The sequence below is a fragment of the Hetaerina americana genome, unplaced genomic scaffold (genome assembly GCF_022747635.1).
Source record: "Hetaerina americana unplaced genomic scaffold, ioHetAmer1.1.p SCAF_87, whole genome shotgun sequence".
NCBI classification, from domain to species: domain Eukaryota; kingdom Metazoa; phylum Arthropoda; class Insecta; order Odonata; family Calopterygidae; genus Hetaerina; species Hetaerina americana.
Genome location: NW_027287505.1, coordinates 330,617 through 355,397, shown reverse-complemented (window position 1 = coordinate 355,397; position 24,781 = coordinate 330,617). Strand labels below are relative to the sequence as shown.

At 41.3% G+C, this 24,781-nt stretch overlaps 1 protein-coding gene across 2 annotated transcripts; it reads left to right on the top strand.

Moving 5' to 3' along the window:
• Positions 1 to 1,986: 1,986 nt before the first annotated feature.
• LOC139698481 (uncharacterized) lies at positions 1,987 to 24,370 on the top strand. 2 transcript variants are annotated; one of them, XM_071597358.1, is made up of 4 exons: positions 1,987 to 2,119; positions 4,894 to 5,171; positions 18,361 to 18,443; positions 22,756 to 22,778. In XM_071597358.1, exons 1-2 carry the CDS (start codon positions 2,078 to 2,080, stop codon positions 5,158 to 5,160), a joined length of 309 nt encoding a protein of 102 aa, XP_071453459.1. In that variant the 5' UTR covers positions 1,987 to 2,077; the 3' UTR covers positions 5,161 to 5,171; positions 18,361 to 18,443; positions 22,756 to 22,778. The 2 variants fall into 2 exon arrangements, with proteins under 2 accessions (XP_071453459.1, XP_071453460.1); XM_071597359.1 differs by lacking the exon at positions 4,894 to 5,171 and having other exon boundaries at positions 2,083 to 2,119; positions 22,756 to 24,370.
• The last annotated feature ends 411 nt before the right edge of the window (positions 24,371 to 24,781 follow it).

The following is a 24,781-nucleotide window of genomic DNA, read 5'->3' as shown; positions in this document are numbered from 1 at the left end:
TTTCAAGAAGTGGAATCACCGTGGGAATAAATGAATAAGTTAGGTAGGAGTTCTTATTGAAGGAAACCCTGACCAAGAATTTGTCAGCGAAGTAGGTTTTTTTGGAGACAGAAAGGGCATTAAGGGAGATGAAACTAAATAAGGCCGTGGGGGTGGATAAAATTCCGGCGGAACTACTAAAAGGTTTAGAAAAATGTGGGAGGAAGAGGCTATATGGACTGATTCGTAGTATCTAAGAGGAAGGAATCTGGCCCAAAGACTTTGTGAGATCAGTTTTAGTTCCTATTCCGAAAAAGGTAAAGGCTATATCATGTGAGGACTACAGGACAATAAGTTTGATATGCCACGCAACTAAAGTTATTCTCAGGATCATAAACAAAAGGATAGATAGTAGGGCAAATGATTACTTAGGGGATGACCAGTTTGAGTTTAGGAAGGGGAGAGGTACGCGTGATGCCATTGCAGTAATGAGATAATTAATCGAGGGGAATATAGAGCACAACCAGGAGGTATTTGCCTTTTTCGTAGATTTCGAAAAAGCGTTTGATAGAATAAATCGGGAAAAACTAATGAATATATTGAAGAAAATAGGAATACACTGGATAGAAAGGAGACTAATCCGCAACCTGTACATGTCTCAGACTGCTCAAGTGCGAGTGGGTAACGGGGAGTCCGGTTGGGCAGTGTTAGGAAGAGGAGTAAGGCAGTGTTGCCCAATATCACCGTTGCTGTTCAACGTATATGTGGAGGAAATGATTAAAGAGGCATGGAGAGAACCGGAGGTAGGAATGAAAGTGGGCGGGGAATTCGTAAAATCAATTAGGTTTGCTGATGACCAAGCTTTAGTTTGTCAGTCAGCCAAGGGGTTGCAAGCAGTGCTGGGTGAATAGAAAATTCATAGCGACATATATTGGATGAAAATCAATATTAATAAAACAAAGGTTATGAGATTTACCAGAAAGAAAAAGGCTAAGCTAAACATTAAAATAGGAGGGCAAAAACTAGAGCAGGTAGAACAGTTTACGTATCTCGGAAGTGTTTTGGACCAACACGGTCCAAGTAGTAGAGAAGTTAGGAGAAGAATTGCGCTGGGCAAAGAGGCTTTCACAAGAAGGAGGGAGTTGATGACAGGGACATTGAGTAAGGATATTAAGAGACCACTCTTAAAAACTTTGATATGGAGCATAGCTATGTATGGCGCAGAAACTTGGTCATTGAAACAGGAGGATAGACATAGCTTGGAGGCTTTTGAGATGTGGAGAAGAATGGAGAAGGTAAAATTGATGGAAAGCAAATGAGGATGTACTTGGTATGGTGGGCGCAGAGAGGGGTTTGTTGGGAGTAATCCTATGGAGGTAAGAGAAATGTATGAAGCGCGTATTAATCGGGAGTGGGATGTTGAAGACTGTGAAAGAGGGGAGAATGTTAGACAAACGAGGAAAGAGCAGGAACAGAATAGGGATGTTGGACAAGGTAAAGGCAGGAAGGAAGTACTCACAGATGGAGAGGGGACTGATATAAAGTAGGTTGCTGGATTTTGTGTTTTGTTTGGAGTCACAAAATATGTATTTGGTAGATGTGTCCATTCAAAAACCTACTTTGACCGGTAGATTATCTTATAAAAATATAATAATAATATGTTTTTTGTAATAACTAAAGTTTTTGAACAGGCGTCGTTAGGTTGGGTGTGCTAAGCAGTCGTCCTTGCCGGCGAGTTCAATGATCTCCTCGAGCGAATCTCCTGACACCTCAGCTTTTGAAAGGGGAGGAGTCCCTGTGTTGGCCTGTCTGGGATGCTGCTCTAGATCGGGGATCGGACGGGACCTCAGGGCCCGTTATACTGTGGGGTATAGTCCGGCTTGTTTCGTGTGCCCGTGACGGATTTTCACTTTTCGTTGCGCAGCGCTGCTGCGTGTCGTCATTCGACAAGTGAAAGTCTCCTTTGCCCCTTCCCCCCCTTCCTCTCCCTCCTTACTACACCGTCTTCAGGAGTGGGAGGGATGCCTCCCCTCCCCCCGCCGTTTCGGAGAGTATTGCTGTCTTCTCCCGCATTTTAACCATTAACTCCACACGCAGCATGAAGTTCGCTGGAATGCGAAACGGCGCTGCATTTTGCGTGGTAAGTAGCACGTAGTATGATAGTGTTTGTTCGTATTATGCTTTGTATGGAACATTTTGTCAAAAGTTTGTGCGGGGATCGCTTTGCCCACCTAACATCATCCACTCAGTAATGTCACGCAGTCTCTCGTTCATGAGTGGCTTAGGTTATTGCTCACCGTGGCAAGTGTTCGATCGGATGCCAGTTGTCAATTTCAATCACCGGAACGCCATTTCGAAAATGGATTTCATTATCTCTTTTTGAAAAACATTGTCACTCACTTGGAGAGATTGTTTCGGGGACTAATATTATAAAATGTTGTCTTGGAAACATTGTTCGAGGACTCTTGCTATGGAGGTATCGAGACTAGTTAATTTTCCGTATCTGAAGTATAACGAGCCCAGGTATACCTCTCCGTTCAAGGAACTGATCATGAATGAATGAATGATAAACTTACCTCTACTTTCTTGGTGACTTGTAATTGTTGATGAATACAAATGTTGGGGGAAAACTTAACCACCGCCTAGCCTAAATGAGGCTTGCATAGATATTTACTTGTGTTATTGAATTTGTGTCAATTCTCTATCTGTATATATCAAACGGTAGGGTTGATTCAAAGGATTATGGGGCCTATAATTGCTTGTGATTTTCGAAAAGTACTATATATATATTTAAATATAAATAAATATATATATAAATATAAATAAATAAATATATAATATATATACGTCGCCTTGACTGGGATTCGAACCCAGATCCCTCAATATCCGGTCGAGTGCTTTAGCCAATTAAGCTATCGAGGCGTCCTCTTACACTCTGAAATTTTGGGCGAATGATTTTTACTCTGAAATTGTTGCATTGAAATGCACATAAGCGGATGACTCCGTTAAAAGTTACTGTTGCGGCATCTCCCGCAGTTTCTTTGGAAATTTGTCAATGTATAAACAGCCTAAGTATTTGAAAGTTGGCTTTAACCTCGTGGACTGTGGCGCGTCGCGCACGACTACGAATGCCTGTGACATTGTATGTACGGTATTTCGTGACAGCATCTTATTCCTTTAAAAGCCCCAAAATTTCAGAGTTAAAGAGGACGCCTCGATAGCTTATCTGGGTAAAGCACTCGACCGGATATTGAGGGATCTGGGTTCGAATTCCAGTCAAGGCAAATGATTTTTGCGCTCTGAAATTGTTGCATTGAAATACACATTAGAATATGACTCCGTTAAAAGTTACTGTTGCGGCATCTCCCGCAGTTTCTTTGGAAATATATAAATATATATCTGTTCCCCAAGGAGTGAGAGAAATAGGATCTAGTCGATGGGGAGGTGGTGGCTGACCCGCCAGGGCAGGAAATTCAGGAATGGGAGCAATAAGGATTTTCTGATAGTATCTTCCTCAGAAAAAGTTAACAAGCGACTTTTGTATGCGCTGATTCAGTTCGTGATGCGGGAAGGGTAATGATCGACCACACATTCGTCTTTGGTGACTTGACTCATATTTTAATGGCTGCTTATGAGAGAGAGAGAGAGAGACCACTGCACCGACAGTTAATGCCGACGTGTTTTATCATGAGTGCATAATTCATTTAAATGCGCGCTGATTCACTCAGGAACTCGTATATTCTCATTGCCATTCTTATCCTCGTATAGTAAAACCTCGCGTTGAAATCTCCGCCTGAGGAGAGTCTGCGAATTCGTCTTGCAGAACACGACAGGGGATTCCAGATATGACTACTTGCATTGAAAAATATTCTAAATATATATATTCTTTATTTCTATGACCGTATTTAAGGCTAATCAAAGAACAGTATAATGCTAATTTTCTCCCACGAAAATTCAACTCCGGCTCACAATTAATGGAATTTATGCCGGCTAAAACTGTGACATCTAATTTTTTTTGGATCTACTCTTTAAGTTCTGAATGGCAATTTGTAATTCTTGAGTAGGTTCAAAGAAATAGTGAAGAAAATGCAAACCTCGTTGTTGATGCATCAGAAAATCCAACTCGATGAAATGCATACTTTATGATGAACTTGGTCAGGGACGGACGCGATTGGGTGAAATCCGAGGTCCCCTGCGGTTCCGCTGCCCTGTCTATGCATTCGCAATCAGTCGCATACGTTCAGAGAATTTGAAATTATATGGAAAAATTTAGAGACAGGGAGAGAGTGTTACGATGGTATAAAAAATCAAATGTTTTGTATGGACACTTGCAATATTAAATTCACCAAGTGGCTCTTTATATTCTAATTGGAAAATAAAGCTGGTATGCTTTATGAAGAAATCCATGCTTTAATTTCAATATGTAAATTATTTTTTATCATAACCGGCACGGGGAAAGGAACTGGCCCCCCTACCCTGATGTGTGGATTTCACACGCCGTCGGGCTAAGCACTGGGTGAACTCAACCATCACCTACCAAACCGACCTTCGAGTTGATTACTGTGTTTATGGTTATATATATATATATATATATATATATATATATATATATATATATATACATTTATGGGTTTTTTACACATAAATATAAGCTGACTATTTGTATGGATCTAGTGGTTCCGAAAAGATTTTTTTGTAGACAGGCATGGAGACAAAATGCCTGGGCAGGTTCATATGGCTGACTTAGAAGGAAAACTAACATTTTTGTGCGTCGTAAGATAGCAGAAGTTGGGATTTTCGCTGTTTCCGGAAACCCGCGGTGGGTTTGAGATCGAAATCGGTTAGAGGCGTGGCGCCTTGCGGCAAATGATTGACTGACTTGAGGACTCATTCCTCCGTCGTCCCCCTCGCCAGGTGTCCCTGCTCCTGATGCTGCTGGCTGCCGGCCCTGGGCCCACCAGCGCCGCCCCCTCCTTCGTCACCTACCTCCGGGACACCGTCTTCGGGGATCCACTGATCCTTCGGAAGCAGGCCCACCACTTCGACCCCGAGGCGGGCGCCGAGTGGCGCAAGGAGTTCGTTCGCCTCAACGGGCCGCAGGGGGTTAAGCTGATCGAGAGGCAGGGCAAGGGCGAGGGCGCCGGCCCCGATGTCAACCGTCAGCACCTCCGCAGCCAGTGAGAGAGAGAGAGGTGAGCGTGGAAGGGGAATACGCTCTCATATTATGTTTTCATGCGGTCAATATAATGTACTATACGATGGTCATTCAATAAGTAAAGAGATAATTTATCTCATTTTAAAACTGTTCAATTAATTTTTACCATTTTTTCATTGGAGCTAATTGGCAACCTTGGGATGAGCTCTGATCAGCTGTTCGATTATTTTATGCCAACATAACCTAAAAATCTTCAGTTGACCATGCCCCGTCCACTAGAAGAATACACCGGGAGAGCTGGTGTGTTTTCACTTCATACTCTTTTCTTTTGGCCTCAGGATCGTAGTTATGGATCTAGTCCTCGTTGCAAGTCATTATTCTTTCAAAAAAATGCGTCTCCTTCAATCAAACTTTGTTGCTTTACGTCTTTAGACTAATGGAAACTCTCGATTCTTTATCGGCATCCGTAAGCATCAGTACGCTGCCTCTGGGAACCCATCTCGCACACGTTTTTCTGTAATTTAAATGGTTATGAATGATATTGTGAACAGTTCCGACACTTACTTTAACTTCCTCATCTATCGTTTCATTTCAGTTATTCTTCTGTTATCATAATAAGCCCATCGTTCTTGGATTCCAACGAAGAACCGGAATCTTCGACTGGATGTCCACTTCATAGGTTCATCACCCACTCTTGTTTCGGACGATCGACCCACTTGTAAACATTCGCGCGGTTCATACAACGTTTCCCGTATTGCTTCAACATTCTAGAAAGTATTGCACTCAGGTTTCAATCCTTCTGCGCCCTAAAAATCTAATGACAGAGCGGTGCTCTTCTAAGCCAAAATCTTCTAGTGGACTTATCATGGTGAACTGTATATTTTGAGGCTATGTTGGCATAAAATAATCGAACAGTTGATCAGAGCTCATATCCCAATATTCCCCCTGACTTAAATCCCTGAAAAAAGGATATATATTCATTAAATAATTTGAAAATGAGAGCATTTGTGTCTCTACTTATTGAATGACCCTCGTATTTAATGATCAACACTTGATCGTCTGGCATTCGTTGGTCATAGAGTAAATTAGTAGAAACCATTATACTAAGGACTTGATGGAGCTTTGAGTATATTTCTTAGACGCCGTTATCATGTACTTGTAGGCATTTGAATTTAAACTTCTCTCCATTACAAAATCATGGTTTACGGTCACACTAGTCGCTATCAAGCCCTCTCCAATCCAGTAGGAATGCGATTGTACTAATATAATTATTCGTAAACTAACAAATTCATTGGTTCATAAATTAAGATGAATGAAGCCAGCCGATTAGGTGGTGTGAACGCGAGTAATGCGCTCGCCAGCTAACGTTTAGGTTCCATTGATAGTGTTATGCTACACGTGTTTCTTCTGTCTTCATGCACCTGACACCCCGCGATACACCAAAAACCGCGTGGAAAGGGGGCGACCGAACACCAATCATGCAACATGCCTACATGTATTACGAGTAAAACATGGTTAGCCCCCATTCCCTCTCCTCCCCCGCCATACCAAGTACTTTCTCGTTTGTTTTCCGTTCTGTCCACTTCACCTTCTCCATACTTCTCCACACCCACATCTCTCAAAAGCCTCCAACCTACGTCTATCCTCCTGCTCGAACGACCACGTTTCCACGTCGTACAAAACCGCATTCCTCACCAATCCATGAACGAGTCTTTTCTTAACCTCCTCACTTAACGTCCCCGCACGAGTAACTTCTTCCAAAAAACAATTTTCCACCTTGTTAAATAATATTACAGATTTGGAATAAAATACATGATAAAAACAGGGTTTAACGACAATAATTCTACCGGCCTCTCGTCGACTTATCCGAGCATCGCTTCACTCCATTATCTCCTGAGTCACAACACGCGTATTCCCGTGTGTCTGCCTTCCGTGTGAAAGGCAGTTGGAATGGCGTCACCGTTGCGACAGCTTTGCATTGGGTTGGCGACGGGAGAGTATCTCGCCGTCTCGCCGATCGACACCGCGTCGAGATGGGTTTCTCCCGCGGTCACCACGGCGACGCGTCGTCACCAATTCACTCCAGGAAGGAGCGAGGGGTGTATGCGGTCTTTACGTGCCTTCGACCGCGTAACACCCCTCACCTTCCCCCCCTCACCATTATTTTCCTCCCAATTGGCCGCTCCGGACAAATCTCTCGCCACCCTTTTTACCAAACATAAATGATGGATTGCAAACTTGTGCCACGGTTTCCCACGCATTGCAATTACACGTTAAACCCTTGACGTTACCTTTGGGCACCAGAGAGCATTGTCTTACGATTGCGTACATCCAGAAATAATTATCCATGTCTCTTTCTTCATTTTATTTAACTTTTTATCCTTTTCCTGCCCAATATCTTCCGTGATTGTTTTCTCGAATGCACTTTGCGATACCAAGCGGAATGAGAATACTAATAACCGGAATAACAGCAAAGCTAGTTGTTTCCATCTAGAAAATTATCACTATTAACATGGCCATATTGATCGTTCCGAATTTTTTGTTACATTAACGGGTTAAATGTTCTCGAGCTATTCCACAAGTTATCTGGAATGTACATAGTCAGGGGACTCTACTTGCCTGGTGAATTGCAATAAGTCATTCGGCAGAGTACTGCTCATTACTGGTAATTAAATTGGGATGGCGATGGAGTCACGCTTGGTTGGCCGTGAGTATCTCTGATTTTGCACCAGTAGGATGTGGTTCGAAAGAGATGGGAAGTGCGGGAGGTTGGGATGAGATTAGTCGGCGATCTTATTCAATGACGAGGCTATATTTAACAAATTTTATTTCTAATTAAAGAACACATCATTCTTCGCTGAGTTATTTTTTGCATTATTGGATTTTAGTGAAAAATATTGGATGAAGTTAATCGCTATAAAGGAAAATAGATACTCTAGATTTTATCTAAGTCTAAGTGCAGCATTAAAGGTATGAATAGGAGAAACTTACGTTTAGGTGAGCAGTCTTTGGATGAAAATGGAGTTAAAAAAGAAAATTAGGAGAAGATGGTGTGGCAACATAACATCCTTTTTTTAGGCTACAAAACGCTTTCAAAAAAGGAAGTTATGTTGCCGCACCCTGTATTTTAGTGAAAGATATATATCTAAGGCATGCACTGATGATGGGAACCCTTTTTAGCAAATACGTGAGTAAAGATAAGCGGAGAGTTTGATACGGAGGGCAGTATTGCAAGGTTCGACGTGTACGTAGGTTTGAGGCTCTCGATTCATACGAATGGAGAAATATGCAGAAAGTAAGTCGGAAGGGAAAAGAGTCTAAGATGTGCTGGATGCATCAGAGGAATGGAATTTCTTTTCTGGAGAAATTCGAATGACGGCAGGAAGAGTAGGTCTAATTGCATGCCAATGTAATTACGAAGGCTGTGATATGGAGGGGAGAACGTTGGATAAGCGAAATAGGGAAAAGCAAGAGACATGTTGGACGGAATAAACAGAGGTAGAAAGCATGTGGAGATAAGAGTGATTAATTTGAATGTAAGGTCCATTTACAAGTTGTATCGAGCCGCCTAAGTGTAACTACCAAACAATAATCTCAGCAAAAAAAAAGATGATGAATGCTATGTTTTCTTTTAGGTTTCAGCCGGAAAAACATATTTCATATTGAATGAAAAGTGTTAATGCTTTATTTTAGCTTTCATATTGCTGATATTCCCTCCCCGGACTACAACCTTGACTTGGTGGAAGGCCTTGTGCGTTCCGATGACCCCTAGAGCTGTGCTGGAGGGAGTAATAATAATTGCTCCTGGTAGGGTCACCCATGCCAGAAAGGTCGAAGGTTAGAAGCCAGACGAAAGGTAGTCCACGCAGCGTCTGTTCCTCAGTGAGGCGGCTGCAATGGCGTCTGACCCCAGTGGGGCGGCCAGTAAGTGATGGTGTCACGTTAAAAACACAATTGAGGAAGGCAACGGGAAACCACCTCAATTATCATTCCGAAGATTTAAATGATGGACAAAACAGAGACTTAGAGTCCTGGTAACTACGGGGCTCGGCCCAATCGGCCGTGTGTCGTGCCCGGCAGCGGGGAATCAAGGCTTCCGAGGTCGTAATCCCACGAAACCCTTGCACGGGAAAACCAGCAGCAGCAGGACAGAGAACGAAGGAGAAGAAGATCAAATTAGTTAGATTAGGAACGTGGAATGTTAGGACAATAATGAGGACAGAAAAATTTGAAAATATTAAGCGAGAGATGGAAAGGGGAAAAATAGATATTTTAGGTCTATGCGAGGTGAGATGGAAGGATAGCGGGGATAACTGGAGTGATTTATAGAATAATATACAGGGGTGGGGACGAGAGCCAACGAGGGGTTACCATAGTATTAAATGAAGAGGTAGGAAGAAGCGTAGTCAACATAGAGCAGGTAACGGATAGAATACTAATAGTGGAGATAAAAGCAGAACCGACGAACTTAGTTATTATTCAGGTATACATGCCACCGAGCAACCATAAGGAAGAAGAGGTCGATAGGATATACGATCAGTTAGAGGACATGATCGCGTGTGTTCCTGCAGGGAAACATTTGATAGTGATGGGGGATTGGAATGCGATGGTAGGCGAAGGAAGAGATGGTGATGAGGTGGGCGACTACGGTTTAGGCACGAGGAATGACCGCGGGGAGAAAGCAGTTGAGTTCTGCAGGAGACAGGGGTTAGTCATCACCAACACTTGGTTTAGACACCACAAAAGACGCAGGTATACATGGAAAATGCCAGGTGACTCGGGAAGATATCAGCTAGATTATATCCTGGTTAGACACAGGTTTAGGAACAGTGTGATAAATTCGCACAGCTTCCCGGGAGCGGATGCGGACTCAGACCACAATTTAGTTGTTATGAAATGTAGCGTACGTTTCAAAAAGATAAGGCAGGGGCGGCGAGTTAGAAAATGGAATGTAGAAGCATTAAATGGGTTGAAAAGGAAGGAATACAAACAGGCGGTAGAGAAAATCATGGAGGACGGTAAAGAGCTAAGTACTATCGAAGAAAAATGGGAAATGATCAAGAAAGGGTTGTCTAAAGCCGCAAAAGACACTATTGGAACCGTTAACGCTAAAAGGACTAGGAAACCATGGATCACGGATGAGATGATTACAAAGATGGATGAGCGGCGAAAATGGAAGAATATAAATACAGAATTAGGCAAAATGAAGTACAAAGAATTGAATAAGAAATTGAGGCGGGCAACAAATAAGGCAAAAGAAGCATGGTGGAAGACGCAGTGTGAGGATATGGAAAGTTTGCAGAGGAAGGGTGAAATTGGTACGCGGTACAGCAACGTTAAATATTTATCGGGAAGTAAGAAAGGGAGATCTATAATAACAGTTAGAGATAAGGCGGGTTAGATAATAGTTGACGCAGGGAAGATCCAAGAGAGATGAAAGGAATATATAGAAGAACTGTATAGTAAAGAACTAGGACCAACAAAGTTAGGCATTGAAAAAGAACATGACGTAGAGGGAGATAGCATAGGTCCAAGCATACTCCCCGGTGAGATAGGAAGGGCATTAAGGGAGATGAAACTGAATGAGGCCGTTTTTCCTATTCTGAAAAGGGTAAAGGCTACATCATGTGAGGACTACAGGACAATAAGTTTGATATCCCACGCAGCTAAAGTTATTCTCAGGATCATAAGCAAAAGGATAGAGAGTAGGGCAAATGATTACTTAGGGAATGACCAGTTTGAGTTTAGGAAGGGGAGAGGTACACGTGATGCCATTGCAGTAATTATATTATTATTCGAGAGGAATATAGAACACAACCAGGAGGTGTTTGCCTGTTTCGTAGATTTCGAAAAAGCATTCGATAGAGTGGATTGGGAAAAACTAATGAGTATATTGAGGAAAATAGAAATAGATTGGGGGGAAAGGAGGCTAATCCGCAACCTGTACATGTATCAGACTGCTCAGGTGCGAGTGGGGAATGGGGAGTCCGGATGGGCAGTGTTAGGAAGAGGTGTAAGGCAGGGTTGCCCATTATCACCGTTGCTGTTCAACCTGTATGGAGAGGAAATGATTAAAGAGCCATGGGAAGAACTGGAAGTAGGAATGAGAGTCGACGGGGAATTCGTAAAATCAGTTAGGTTCGCTGATGACCAAGCTTTAGTTTGTCAGTCAGCCAAGGGGTTGCAAGCATTGCTGAGTGAATTGGAAATTCAGTGCGATAGATATGGGATGAGAATCAATATTAATGAAACAAAGGTTGCGCAATTTTCCAGAAAGAAAAAGGCTAAGCTAGACCTTAAAATATGAAGGGAAAAATAGAGAAGGTAGAACAGTTTACGTATCTTGGAAGTGTTTTGGACCATCACGGTCAAAGTAGTATGGACGTAAGGAGAAGAACTGCGCTAGGCAAAAAGGCATTCACTAGGAGGGAATTGATGACCAGGACGTTGAGTAAGGATATCAAGAAAATACTCGTAAAAACGTTGACATAGAGCGTAGCTATGTACGGCGCGGAAACGTGGGCATTGAAGCAGGAGGATAGACGTAGACTGGAGGCTTTTGAAATGTGGGTGTGGAGAAGAATGGATGAGGTAAAATGGACAGAGAGGAAAACAAATGAGGAAGTACTTGGTATTGTGGGCGAAGAGAGGGGTTTGTTGGGAGAAATCCTATGGAGGCAGGAAAAGTTGATAAAGGGGGTGTTGACCGGCAGTGGGATGTTGAAGACTGTGATAGAGGGTAGAATGTTGGGCAAAAGAGGAAAGGGAAGGAACAGGATAGGGATGTTGGAGTGGATGAATGGAGGAATAAAGTACTCAGAGATGAAGAGGGACTTGAAGTAGAGTAGGATGCTTGATTTTGTGTTTTGTTAGGAGTCACAAAATATGTATTTATTAGCTAATTGCTGATATTCTCAAGAAAAGGCGAACGTAATATTTGCTTATAGGGTTTGATGGTGTTTGGCAACGATTTGGTGAAATTATAACACCAAGCCCATGTCGAGGCACCCACGATGGCGTGCTTTCCCGAACCTTTCGTTGGCTTGGGGAGTTTTGTGAGGAAATTTGGTGTTACTTATTTGCAGCGAGTCGAAGGGACGAGGTTAGCATTTGCTATTCGCGTTTATAAAAAAACTGACTTCGTTTATTCGAAAGGAAAATGATTTGTCGCAACCTAGGTTTCATTGTTGAACAACGTCATCCGACACTAAGTGTTGGAGTGGGTGAGGGAAAGGAGAGTGGGGGTGAGGGAAAGGAGAGTGGGGGGAAAGGAGAGGGGGGGAGGAGGGTAAATGGGTGTAGGAACTCCCGAGCAGGGAATAATTGCTGGAATGCACGAGGGGCGGGGTGTTAAATTTTTCGACAATACAACCATAAAGACAATGCGATCAGATCTGTGCCTAACAGTTTTGTTCATCTTTGGCATTTGGCATTCAAAATGATGAGTAGTTAGTCTTTTGTCGGCATTGGCAGCGTACTAGCGCAAAGGGTTGCGAATTTGGTTGCCGATCGAAGGACCCGGAATCGAATCAGGGCGATTCATGCCTCGTCGAACCAATATATCAACCAAGTTATAATTTTTTAGATAAAAGTTCTCCCTTGGAAACTGCGGGTGGCACAGGGAAAGGAGCTGGCTCCTCTAAATGCTCTCCTATCTCCTCTGAGAATCACATGCTGTACAGAACTTGATGGTTCGAGGTGAGCTCTACCCTATTTATATGAAAAACCAGCATTCGGGTTGATTACTGCGGCTGTATTAGCTGTTTTACCTCCGTAGTCACGAGTAAGATACGTTTATTTGGCGACCATGCAGTTTTTCACCGTGATATCCGTAATCCTGAGGACACAGCAGCTTTATCATATGTCCTTAATGCTAAAAAACGCTGGTACGACACTTGGAAATTAGAATTAAACTTGTAAAAGTGCGTAGTCATAAATTTTTGGAAAAGGAACAATTCCCTACCGACTCTGGCAATACATTTTTTAAATCGACTCAGTTCTACTACTTTTGTGACAGACCTTGTACTATCGATCAATTCAATTGTCTCCCTCCGCCATTAGTTTGACCTTGAAGGATCCTAACAGCCCGGGACACTCGATACAATGGTACCATGCCCCCCCTAAAATATTTCGTCGCCGCGATCAAACGCACCCATCCCTCTCCCACTTTCACCCTCTTTCTCTCTCGCCGCACTCACTCGCACTTGGGGTTAGTGGGTCGCAAAGAGGGAAAGTCGGAGAAACGGTCCGTCCACATACCACGTGATCCCCCTCCCCTCCAGTCGTGGTTCCCACCGCCGAAACCACTCCTCCCTTCTTCGCTGTCCGACTCAGTGTCTCGCGCCGTTGCTGTCCCTCCGGGTGCTTGGCTGTCGCTGCCATGGCGTGCTTCCCGTCGCCCTCCTCGCGCCAGGGGTACTTCCCGATCTTCCTGCTCCTGGTGAGTGGACAAACAACAGATTTGAATCACACTGGCTCATTCGCTCGCTCATTGGGAGCGTGGCTCAGCCCTCCACGTCAAGGTCACTGACTCTGTCTACCAAGGGACCGATGTAACACCTCGCACCGAGTCTGGTCGCTCCTGAGTTTCATCGACAAACTCGGAAGTCCTTTAAAGTCGCAGTGCTGAGAAAATCCTCGTCATAAGTTGCCGAAGGAAAGTTGTTCCGTATTTTTTCTCATTTCTTTCTTTACTGCCTTCCCTATTTTTCCGCCCCTCTCACATTGTTTCCCATCTTTTATTCTTCTGAGGCATAATATTTCTTGTCTTAAGACTCTCTTCGATCCCAATCACCCGCGGCTTTCTCGGTCTACACCTTTCTCTCTGCTTGTTTTATGCTGTAATTGAAACTTGTTTCCAGCCGTGGTGTTTCTTTTGATTTGCTCCATGCATTTCTCGACACCCATTGTTTGCTCTTATATTCATTCGAGGATTTTTTCGCATCTTGCTCTCATAGTTTTCTCTTGTGTAACGTCTAATAATATTCTTAGAAATGAAATTACTTAGCTGTCTCTTTACCAATGGAAGTGCGCAACTTGAAGTTCTCTTTCTTTGACCTCATTTCGCTTACATTTTTTTCTCAGCAAATACTTCTTTTGTTTGACTGAGCTCTGATATTTTTTTTTAAACCTTATCAATATGAGTGTGGTGAAAGTATATTTTTTTCCCGAGGTGTGTGTCTTGTCTTTGGTTTCTTGCACTCCCTGAAACTTCACACTCGATTGCTGTCATAGAAATTAAGGTCTTAATTCTCGCGGTGAGATCCAACATTGCACCACTGCAGGCCGCACAACATCGGATCCCGTTGCAATCGAGAGTGCCTTTTGTATTGCACGGAAGAGAGATCTCAAGAGCTAAGAGTGAACTGCGACCACTGTCGCCATATGCGTGTGGCTGATTAAAACGTCAAGGAATGCACATCGACACACGATGGGAGGAGGTGCAATTGTCCACCGATCATATATGATGGGCTAAAAGGACAGTATTGGAATGCCTCAATGAGATCTGATGGTAATGACAGGGAATTCCAGCACCGTGGAATCAGATCAGCATACCCTTTACTGTGATTGAAACCATCGAGTGGTAAATCGATGTGAGTATGAGTTCCATTAATTTCGGCTTCTTCTCTAGTATTCCGTAAACTAATAGGAATTTCATTAGCTGTGCTGTAGAAAAGAGCATTACACATGCATAATTTTGGCCTAGAAAGAATGACATAATATTACCGTAGACTTTAAAAAGGAGAGCAAAGAAGAAGAAATAAATTGATTAGCTTAAATATTTTTTTTAATGTGTACGATAAAAATTACTTACTACTGATATGATGGATGAACCAATCCAAATGTAATTTTCTCAGTAATTATGGAAGCTCTTTTTCGTATAATTTCCGAGATCGCAAGAAAATAGTTTGCTGAGTGGTTTCATTGCACACTTTTATTAATGACTGTTTAAGTTAACAGCGGGCAGCACAGTTTGCTGACAATATACTCTATACTATAACTTAAGCATCAGGTTATAAAGAAAACGCAAAATTCAAATCAAGCAATCCTCTTTCTCTGTCCGATAAACATGCCTCGGACTGTCACCTGCCAACCTTCATCGGCTTGGTTTTTTAAAAATAACATTTTTAAAACTTTACAAAATATTTGGTAAAAACCTGGACTTTCAATAATTTTATAAAAATTCACCCGCATAGAAAAGTTCGGATAATTTTAGTCCAAAAAGGACCGATGGAAACCGTACAGTTAAGCTTTTAGAGACAGGAAAGGATTTTAAATAGATGATGGAGTAATTCATTGCCTGAGTTCTTAATGAACACCCTCGATGTACATTCACGGGAGCGTCTGGTGACTTCAACGCCTGCATATCCCTCCCTCTTGTTGGTTTCCTCGGCCGGCTGGCGTTCACTCTCTCCCGACCGTTTCCCGTTTCCTCCGCATTTGGAAGTGCATCGCCTTCCGCCTCCTCTCTCTTCCCTCCAGCCGACGTTGTTGCCAAGCGTAAGCTCCTCCCCCAGCTGATTCCAGTGCGGTCATTTGGAAGCGTGTTGGTGGGGCAGGTGGATTGGTATTGGCGGCCTCTGGCCTGCACCAAGGTCACTGTGAATACAAGGTTACGTGATCTGAACGGTACCCTTGTTGTTTCCGGCATCACGGATGTGATTAACCCCAAGGGAAGAACAAGGCAGTCGAAAGCCTGCGACTAGCTCCCGTACAAATTAAAAGAAAGATACAGAATTCACTCATAAGTGAAAAATCTTCTTCTCTCCCTCAGCATATTTTATTACAACTCACGTAATCGCCATATCAAAATTCCAACAAGGCCAACAATTTATCAACTTCACTAAAAACTTAAAGAGGTTCAGAAAATGAGAGCCCAACATTTTCGTTGAGTGCTATTCAAGGATTTTCTATGCAGTCAATTCCCATATTGTCATGAAAAATGTGTATACTTATATGAAAGCTGCTCTCGCAAAGTTACTCTAATACCAATCTATTCATGGACTGTAATGTGCAATGATAATGTCATCCGTCAACAAAATTTAAAGGCAGTATCTTGTCGCAATTGCCACGCCTCTCTATTCACTGCTGCTTCCTTCAGGCTAGCATATACGTATTATGCTCTGAAGTTCATCTCTACTCCATGTTCTTGAAGATAGCAGCTGTGGGACGTCCTATTGGTTTCATCCCTGCACATGTTCCTTCAAATATGTTTCTATGGAATTGGTTATGCGTTGGTAAATTTCCTGTTAATTTTGCCCTTCTTTGTGTTATTGTCCTTAAGAGCAATCTCTTTTCTTTGAAATAAATGGCATTGAAAAAGTTTTTTCAAAGCTCAGGGCCTTAGCAAATTTATAACATTTGTTTTGCTTTTGAATTATTGGTAAAGCCCCTATATAATTCTCGCCAACGGATCGCTATTAAAAACACAAATTAGTATATTTAGTAATTTGTTTAAAATCAATTTTAATTTAGAGAGCAATACCGATCAGGTTAAGTATGTGATCCTTGGGTTCGTGGATTCGAGTCCTTCCTTCGAAATCGTTGTCCATAACTCTCATGCGTATTCCAACAGGAAACTCAATGGACGGGTAAATGAATGAACCCATGGTGTTTCCATTTGGTGTAGGGCCCTACAGAAGTGGCCGGTAGAACTATTAGTAATTATGGCGAACTGTTCTCGGGAACTTCATCAGATAAAATTTTAAATATTTGCCAACGCTTCGAGGGACGACTGATGTATCTTCTTCAGTGCAGGATGAAATAAATAGTTAAAAAATATGGAGATCTATCTTTAGAATGGCATTAATTTTAAATATATTTTAGAACAAAACACGTTATTTCAACCAGAGTAAAGAGGAAGGGATGGGAATATTTATTTTTAAGTACGATTTTTCTAGGCCCTAATATAGTTAGATTTCTTTCATAATGTCATTCGGTCTTGATTTTTGTGCAAGATATGTCATCAAATAAAGAAAGTCATTCAGATTGCGGGGAATTGATAAAATATTGAATTTCCCAAGTTTATTCAAGTTTCCATTGTGCAGAATGTGGTTACGCTTCACTTATTTACAACGATTCAGAAATTTCATTTGTTCCGATGGGTTGTACTGGAAAGGGCTTATTATTTTTTCTTTAATATTTCCATTTGCAACAGCCTACAACTTTCTTCATGTGCTTTGCCAGTTTTTTTTTATAGTAATGAACTTTGCTGTGAAATTGAGAGTAATTCAATAAGGATCACTGAATAAACAAGTTGAAAGGAAGAAAAAGTTCTGAGTCGTTGACTGTTTAAATAGATGTGAGGATGGAAGAAGAAATGAGGAGATGAGTGTGAGTGGGGGAGACCTGAGATTATAGCCTTTCTGCCCGTCACTAACACGATTATAAGGCTTCGGCCATTCGCTAAAAGCCTTTCTTAGCTTTCCCTCATTTTCAGTTTGTCTCACATCTAGACGTAGTTATGCCCTTGGAAGGCTGTTAACGTGAAGCTGTTTTTGGATATGGATGAATAATTATTTTTTTACATAAATCCTCTGACTTTTCTTTTGTTTAAACAAAGTGAATCAATGCCTGATTTATTTTCTTGTTCCGGAAATACTTTGTGGACAGGATCGTCCAAAATGCTTTGAAATATAAAATGAAAACTTTTTTACAATTGAAACATATTTGCGCTGTTAATTGTCCTCCGATTACTTCCTCCGATTACTTCCTCCGATCACTTTTATTTACCTCCGATTATTCGGCTACATTTCAAGGCATTTGAAGATTAGAAATATATTGTGTGTACTTCTATCTTGACGAAAATTCATGACTACAAATTATATAGAATTTGTAAATAGTTATCTGGTTTAATGAAATGTTGTTTATTTGCTAAGTGCGAAAATTTCAGTATGACAAATTCATTAGCCGAAATCGAGATGGTTTTACCCACTCCGAAATCCTCGCACATAATTATAAAACGATTTAATGACTCCGTTGCTGAAACTGCTATGATATTGGCCGTATTTGTTTTGAAATTGTATTGATTTAAATTCATGATCATGGGTGATAAAAGATACCATTTATAGAGGTACAATCTTTATTGACATAACCTTTTTGAAAACGATAAGGAGTCGACTTTATCGAAAAATTGTTGGAATATTTTCCTCTTTATTACTTCATAAGTTACCTGGATTTTTTAACCAACGATAAAAATGGCTCTTTTTTCTTCTTCCCAACGACAGCTTGTGGCGTTCCTGCTACTGGTTGTCACCGACGGCCAAGGAACTCTTTCACCAAAGGCGCCGAACTTTCAATACTTCGAGAGGTGAGTGAAATGCTCGCGTGCCCTACCCATTCTTTCGAGAGAGTGTCCTGAAGAAACGAGTGTTTCGTGTTCTGACGAGATGGATGAAAGCGGCCGTCAGTGTGTGAAAAAACGGGAGGGGGTGGGGAAAAGTGAAGCTAGGCGGTATTTGGCGATAATTATCAAACGTCATCCGCAATGCGTAAAATTTGCGCCTCGGTAATTTTGAAATACGCGCCATTAATTAATTGTCTCTCCTAAGCCTTGCGTTGCCCGGGTGCAGGTTAAGAGTCTGTCAAGCTGGTCGAAAGGCCAATGGTGTAAAATGCTGTTAATTTTTTGATTTGGCAAAATAAATTGTTGATTACGTTCCCAAAACAAAAATCAGCATTTATCAAGGAAAAAGCCATCACTCCTACGAGGTCTAGCCAATACATTGGCGACCTGAAGTAATCCGGTGGCCATGACGCGGACTATAGCCCACTAGTGGCGCTAGTTAACTGAGGCCCAGTGAGCCGTCTTTGCTTGGCGGATCGACGAGCTGTGCGTATAGTGCCAGTTATTTTAGTTTCCGTTGTCCTTGTTTTTACTGTTTTCGCAAATGGAAATACACAAAATCAAGGAGCAACGGATCAACGTCAAGTTTTTTGGTAAAGTGCATTAAAAATTATCAAGAAATTACTGAAATGTTGACAGCTGTTTACGGTGATAATGCTGTGAAGAAAAAATCCAATTCAAGTAGATTGAATCAAACCAAAAAATGAAAAGTGAGCCGATCGCAAATCAAAGTCATGCTCCTGGTTTTCTTTGATGTCGAAGGTGTTGTTGCACCGGCACATTCAACGTTGATTGTTCGCCAGTTTTTGGCAAAAAATTCAATCACAATTCTTGATCATCCTCCTTATTCGCCAGATCTCACCCCTGCTGACTTTTTCCTATTTTCAAAATGCAAAAATGTGAAGAAGGGACATCGCTGGGAATATGTGGACACAATAGAGCAAGAAACTGCGAGAAAACTACAAAGCCTAACTTCCGAGGACTTCCAAGGGTACTTTCAAAAGTGGAAAAGAAGATGGAATAAGTAAGCGCATGGCAACGAATGGAGAGTATTTTGAAGGGGATAAAATCGATTTAGACTAAATTTTGGAAAATAACGTTTTTATGTCCTCAACCCATGTCTCATTACCAGTAGCCACCTATTCTAAAAAACGTGAGTCACTTCAACAGTGGTCCAAGTGGTCCAAGGCAAGATTTAAACACAAGGAGCCTTCTAATAGCACCTTGGGGACCATCTTGCCACGGACCTTCCTCATGGCTAAATCTTCTGCAAGAATACAATAATCTCGATTGTAGAGATGTATGAAAGTGCAAAAGTTTGTTGTTGACCATTTCAGAAAAAATAGATGAATTGGGTGGAAAGCAATGTAACCTTATCCTATGGTTGGCAGGAGAGAAAGAAGTATTCATACGCTTGTTTTATTGATACAACCAGCGCATACAATCATCCCAATGTATGCTATACATGGTTATTCTTCTTTCTAATCATAACAATAAGAGGATTAATAAATAATTCATCCTCCTAATCAGACATAGTCTTCTATAGAAATAAGCGCTGACTTTGTCAATGCGAACATATTTTAAGACTGCTGCTGGACTACCTGCTTAAACCTATTAATTTAACTTTCGTTATTAGAAATACATACACTATGATGATGCCTTATTTTACGAAAACTTCTGCCTCTCCCTGTCTTTTTGATTGATGGTATTTCTATCATTAAATTTCTGTTAACTTAGACGTAAACTTGAACATTATGTGGAGAGTCAGACCGATTCCCACATGCATTTTCATTTTTGATATAATATAAAATAAAGTCGACTGATTTTATTATTAATGCAGTTGTATACGGTGAAACGTAAAACACGTTCATAAAATATGCAGACCTGTTTAATGCTCTGTGGCACTAACACATCGATTCCAACTGCTTTTGTGAACGTTACAAAGAATGGAAGAAGTCAATATCAATGTTAAAATACGGTGCAGAAACGCATAATTTGAGTACTATGACTTTTTTAAAGGCCAATAAGTATAAAATATGCTTGTAAAATATTTCAAAAGTAATTTCATGTGAATTAAACGTTTACCCTATAAAATACCCTGAAGTGACGTTAAATCTATTTGTCATCGGATGCACAACTCAAAGAACAGGTTTCATGATTTGCCCCATTCCGTTCGCCTATTTTTTACTATCTATTATCACCGTGGATACGACCAACGACCCTGTCTCGTCGTGAGGCGTATAAGTTTTCAATATGTGATAGAAGATGGCGCAAATGAAGATTAATATTTGGAAGATATCTAGACGGAGGTAGAACACTAATCGAGAGGAATATAGAATACAATCAGAACGTAATTGCCTGTTCCGTAGATTTCGAAAAGGGGTTTGATAGAGTGAATTGGGAAAAACTAATGAGTATATTGAAGAAAATAGGAATAGAGTAGAGGGAAAGGAGGCTAATCCGCAACCTGTACATGTCTCAGACTGCTCAGGTGCGAGTGGGGAACAGGGAGTCCGGATGAACAGTGCTAGAAAGAGGTGTAAGGCAGGGTTGCCCATTATCACCGTTGCTGTTCAACGTATATGTGGAGGAAATGATTAAAGAGACATAGGAAGAACTGGAAGTAGGAATGATAGTCGACGGGGAATTCGTAAAATCAGTTAGGTTTGCTGATGACCAAGCTTTGGTTTGTCGGTCAGCCAAGGGGTTGCAAGCATTGCTGAGTAAATAGGTAATTCAGTGCGATAGATATGGGATGAGAATCAATATTAATGAAACAAAGGTTGTGCAATTTTCCTGAAAGAAAAAGGCTAAGCTAGACCTTAAAATATGAAGGGAAAATAGAGAAGGTAGAACAGTTTATGTATCTCGGAAGTGTTTTGGACCAACACGGCCGAAGTAGTAGGGAGGTAAGGAGAAGAATTGCGCCAGGCAAAGAGGCGTTCACAAGTAGGAGGGAGCTGATGACGGGGATGTTGAGTAAGGATATTAAGAAAAGTCTCATCAAAACTTTGATATGGAGCGTAGCTTTGTATGGCGCAGAAACGTGGTCATTAAAACAGGAGGATAGACGTAGATTGGAGGCTTTTGAAATGTGGGTGTGGAGAAGAATGGAGAAGGTGAAATGGACAGAGAAGAAAACAAATGAGGAAGTACTTGGTATGGTGGGCGAAGAGAAGGGTTTGTTGGGAGAAATCCTATGGAGGCTGGAAAAGTGGATGAAGGGTATACTGACCGGCAGTGGGATGTTGAAGACTGTTATAGAGGGGAGGATGTTAGGCAAACGAGGAAAGGGAAGGAACAGGATAGGGATGTTGGACGGGATGAAGGGAGGAAGGAAGTACTCAGAGATGAAGAGAGACCTAATATAGAGTAGGTTGCTGGATTTTGTGTTTTGTTAGGAGTCACAAAATATTTTTTGGTAGATGTGTTAATCCAATAACCTATTTTAACCGGTAGATTACCTTATAATAATGTACGGAGGTTAAATAGCTCCGTGGATCTCTATGTTTTCGGTTTTTTAATTTTTTTATCCGTTTCTTTATGCAAGCACCATTTACCAATAAATGTCAAAATATTTGAAGTTTTGAATAAAATTAATTATTGAGAATAGAAAAATATGAAATTATTATAGCGTAGAATAAATATATACTGTAGTTTGTTCTTCAGATTGAAATTTTTCTGTAGCTACTACGAGTATAACAATATGTATAACTGCCGACCCCGGTGGCGGCGGGGTAACGTCATCGTCTGCCATTCCAAGGGTCGCGGGTTCGATTCCCGCCTGGGTGAGTTTTCCTCCACCTAGGGCTTGGGTGTTTGTAAATGTGATCATTGTTATCGTTGTTAATAGTTCGATGTAAAGGCCAGAATGCGCTGTTTTCGGACTTATACTGAATAAATAAAATAAATAAATAAAAAATATGGCAAATCAAACGATTTGGTTTTACGAGCAAGATGAGATTATATTTAACTAATCTGCTAATTATTCGTATGATCAAAATGTTATATTCTGATGATTGGTTTCGTCTTTCATGGTAATTAAAACGAGTTTAAGTCGTTTTAATTGTGGCGTTTTATCACAACTAAAACGTGAAATCTAAGTAGTAATTTCTGTGAAAGAGTTCTTTCATCTGTGAGCACTTGCCAAACTCAGTTTTTTTGTAATTAAATACATACAGGTCCTACCTAGAGCTGAATTTTGATCGTTGGATTCCGAGTCCAGAGTTCTGGTGTATGATCCGCTGTCATTTAATTTTCACATCTCATTTTGCAGGCCAAAGTACCGCTACCCATACTACGACGAGAACGGTAAGGGGAAGCTTCTCTACGGCTACGGAGGCTCCGAGCTGTACCAGTACCGCTCCTATACGCCGCTTGAAGGCATCCACTGACGCCGTATCCGCCTCCCCCCTTCCCCCAGATCAAACCACTTCCGCACCACCATCGAGGTCTTTACTCTACACATACTGAGTCTGCTCCTACTGTGTTTTTAATCAAGCATATTTTTTTGTGAAATTATTATTTAGCACGAGAGTAAAATATGATTTTTCTTTCTAACTTCACCAATCAAACTACCACTCGACAATAACATTACTATAATCATTACACCATGCTTAATAAGGCCACTGTATTGATAATGATAGATTGAATTCAATACAAAATCCTTTTTACACAAGAACTGCAAAATTAAATTTCGCGGTTACAAGGTTGGTCCCAAAAGTAGTAGGACTAAGGCGATAAAATAAAAATATTTTATAAATTGATATATTAACTCAAAAGTCTTCCAAGTAGCACCCTTCTGCGTCCAAACACAATGCCACTGGGTTTTCCACGTCTCGTACGCCTTCTGGAAGGTGGTTCCCGGAATGCTGCTGAGCTCACTCGTCACGGCCTGTTGTAACGCTTCCACCGAGCCGTGGTAACGTCCTTTTGGAACGGATTTGAGGTGGGGGAAGAGAAAGAAGTCTAGCGGGGATTTGTCGAAAAAATTTGAATCCTAACTAACATGGACGAGAGGCTCTTGGCAGGGATCCGCGTGCGTGTTTCCTTGTGTTCGTATGAGAGCACTCACGGCACCAACTTTGCAAACACCTTTTTCATGCCCATGGTTTTGCCACAAGTTGATTAATATCATTTTAGGGTTTATAAGTTCATATAAAACCATCCAAACAATTAATCTCCCATTCATGTCTTACAAAGCTTTCATTGTGGCAATATTTTGTTCACTTTTTGAGGTCAAAGCGCGTCCTGAACCTTCGGCGTCTTCAACATCTTCTCTACCCTCCTCCGAAACAACTTGTGCCAGACAAAAACACTCGATATACCCATGGCGTTATCACCACAAGCTGCCTTGAGCATAACATGAGTCTCTTTCCCAATTTTGCCCAGTTTCACGCAAAACTGATGGCGTAGCGCTGTTCCAATAATCGGTTCCTGACAGAGTGTTACGAGGTCACATTATAGAGGTTTCGCAAACGAACGATCCGCACTCCGCAAAGGCTGGGAGCCAACTGTTACTGGCCTCCAGCCTATCCTGAGAATCATCTTCCTCGAACCCCGCCAGAGAGACCGCCGCCCGTCCGTCCGTCTATCCAGGAAATAATAAATCATTCAACTTTTGGGGCAGACCTTGTACTCTCTCAAATCGCACATACACTCTTCCATCACAGGGACATTTACTCATTATATATTATGTCAACCATATGTATACCCTTGGAAAATATTTTTTATATAATAATTTTAATTTTCATGCCAAAAAAATATTTGATTAGTGTGTCAAATATCAATTTCCAGCATCTAAGTCTCTTATCATCATGTCATCAAAAATTTAACCTCATGAATGTGTGTCATTTATCACTGTATTGTCTGAATAAATATTTTTTTACATTCTAAAATTACAATTTATATTACAGAGAATCTTTCAAACGAAATTTAAATGGGATTTCCATCTGTACGATTTTGGCGGGAGAAAAGGAGTCACTAACAGCAGAGGTCATAAGGGAAACAAGTCGGAAAAAGTCCTCTTGCCAATCGGGTAGCATAAATACAGACTGGGTGCGAATAATTATGTTTTCTGATGTCGGAAGAAGCCTCGGCTCAAAACTGCGAATTGGTGTACAAGGGAGAAAAATGACCGTTGTGCCCAAAGGTCATCTCTCTCTCAACGCTAGGTAAACCATGTTACGTGACCGCTGCAGAATTGGCTTTGCTACTCTGCCATTGCGTCGTTTGCTGAGGAAATATTGTTTTTGTAATGAGTAAATATACTTTTAATTTAAACAAAATATTATTCAATTATA

Coding starts and splice junctions, on each gene's coding strand:
- LOC139698481 (XM_071597358.1), top strand. CDS start 2,078: ATGAAGTTCGCTGGAATGCGAAACGGCGCTGCATTTTGCGTG. Junction 2,120..4,893: donor ACGGCGCTGCATTTTGCGTG/GTAAGTAGCACG, acceptor CCCCCTCGCCAG/GTGTCCCTGCTCCTGATGCT.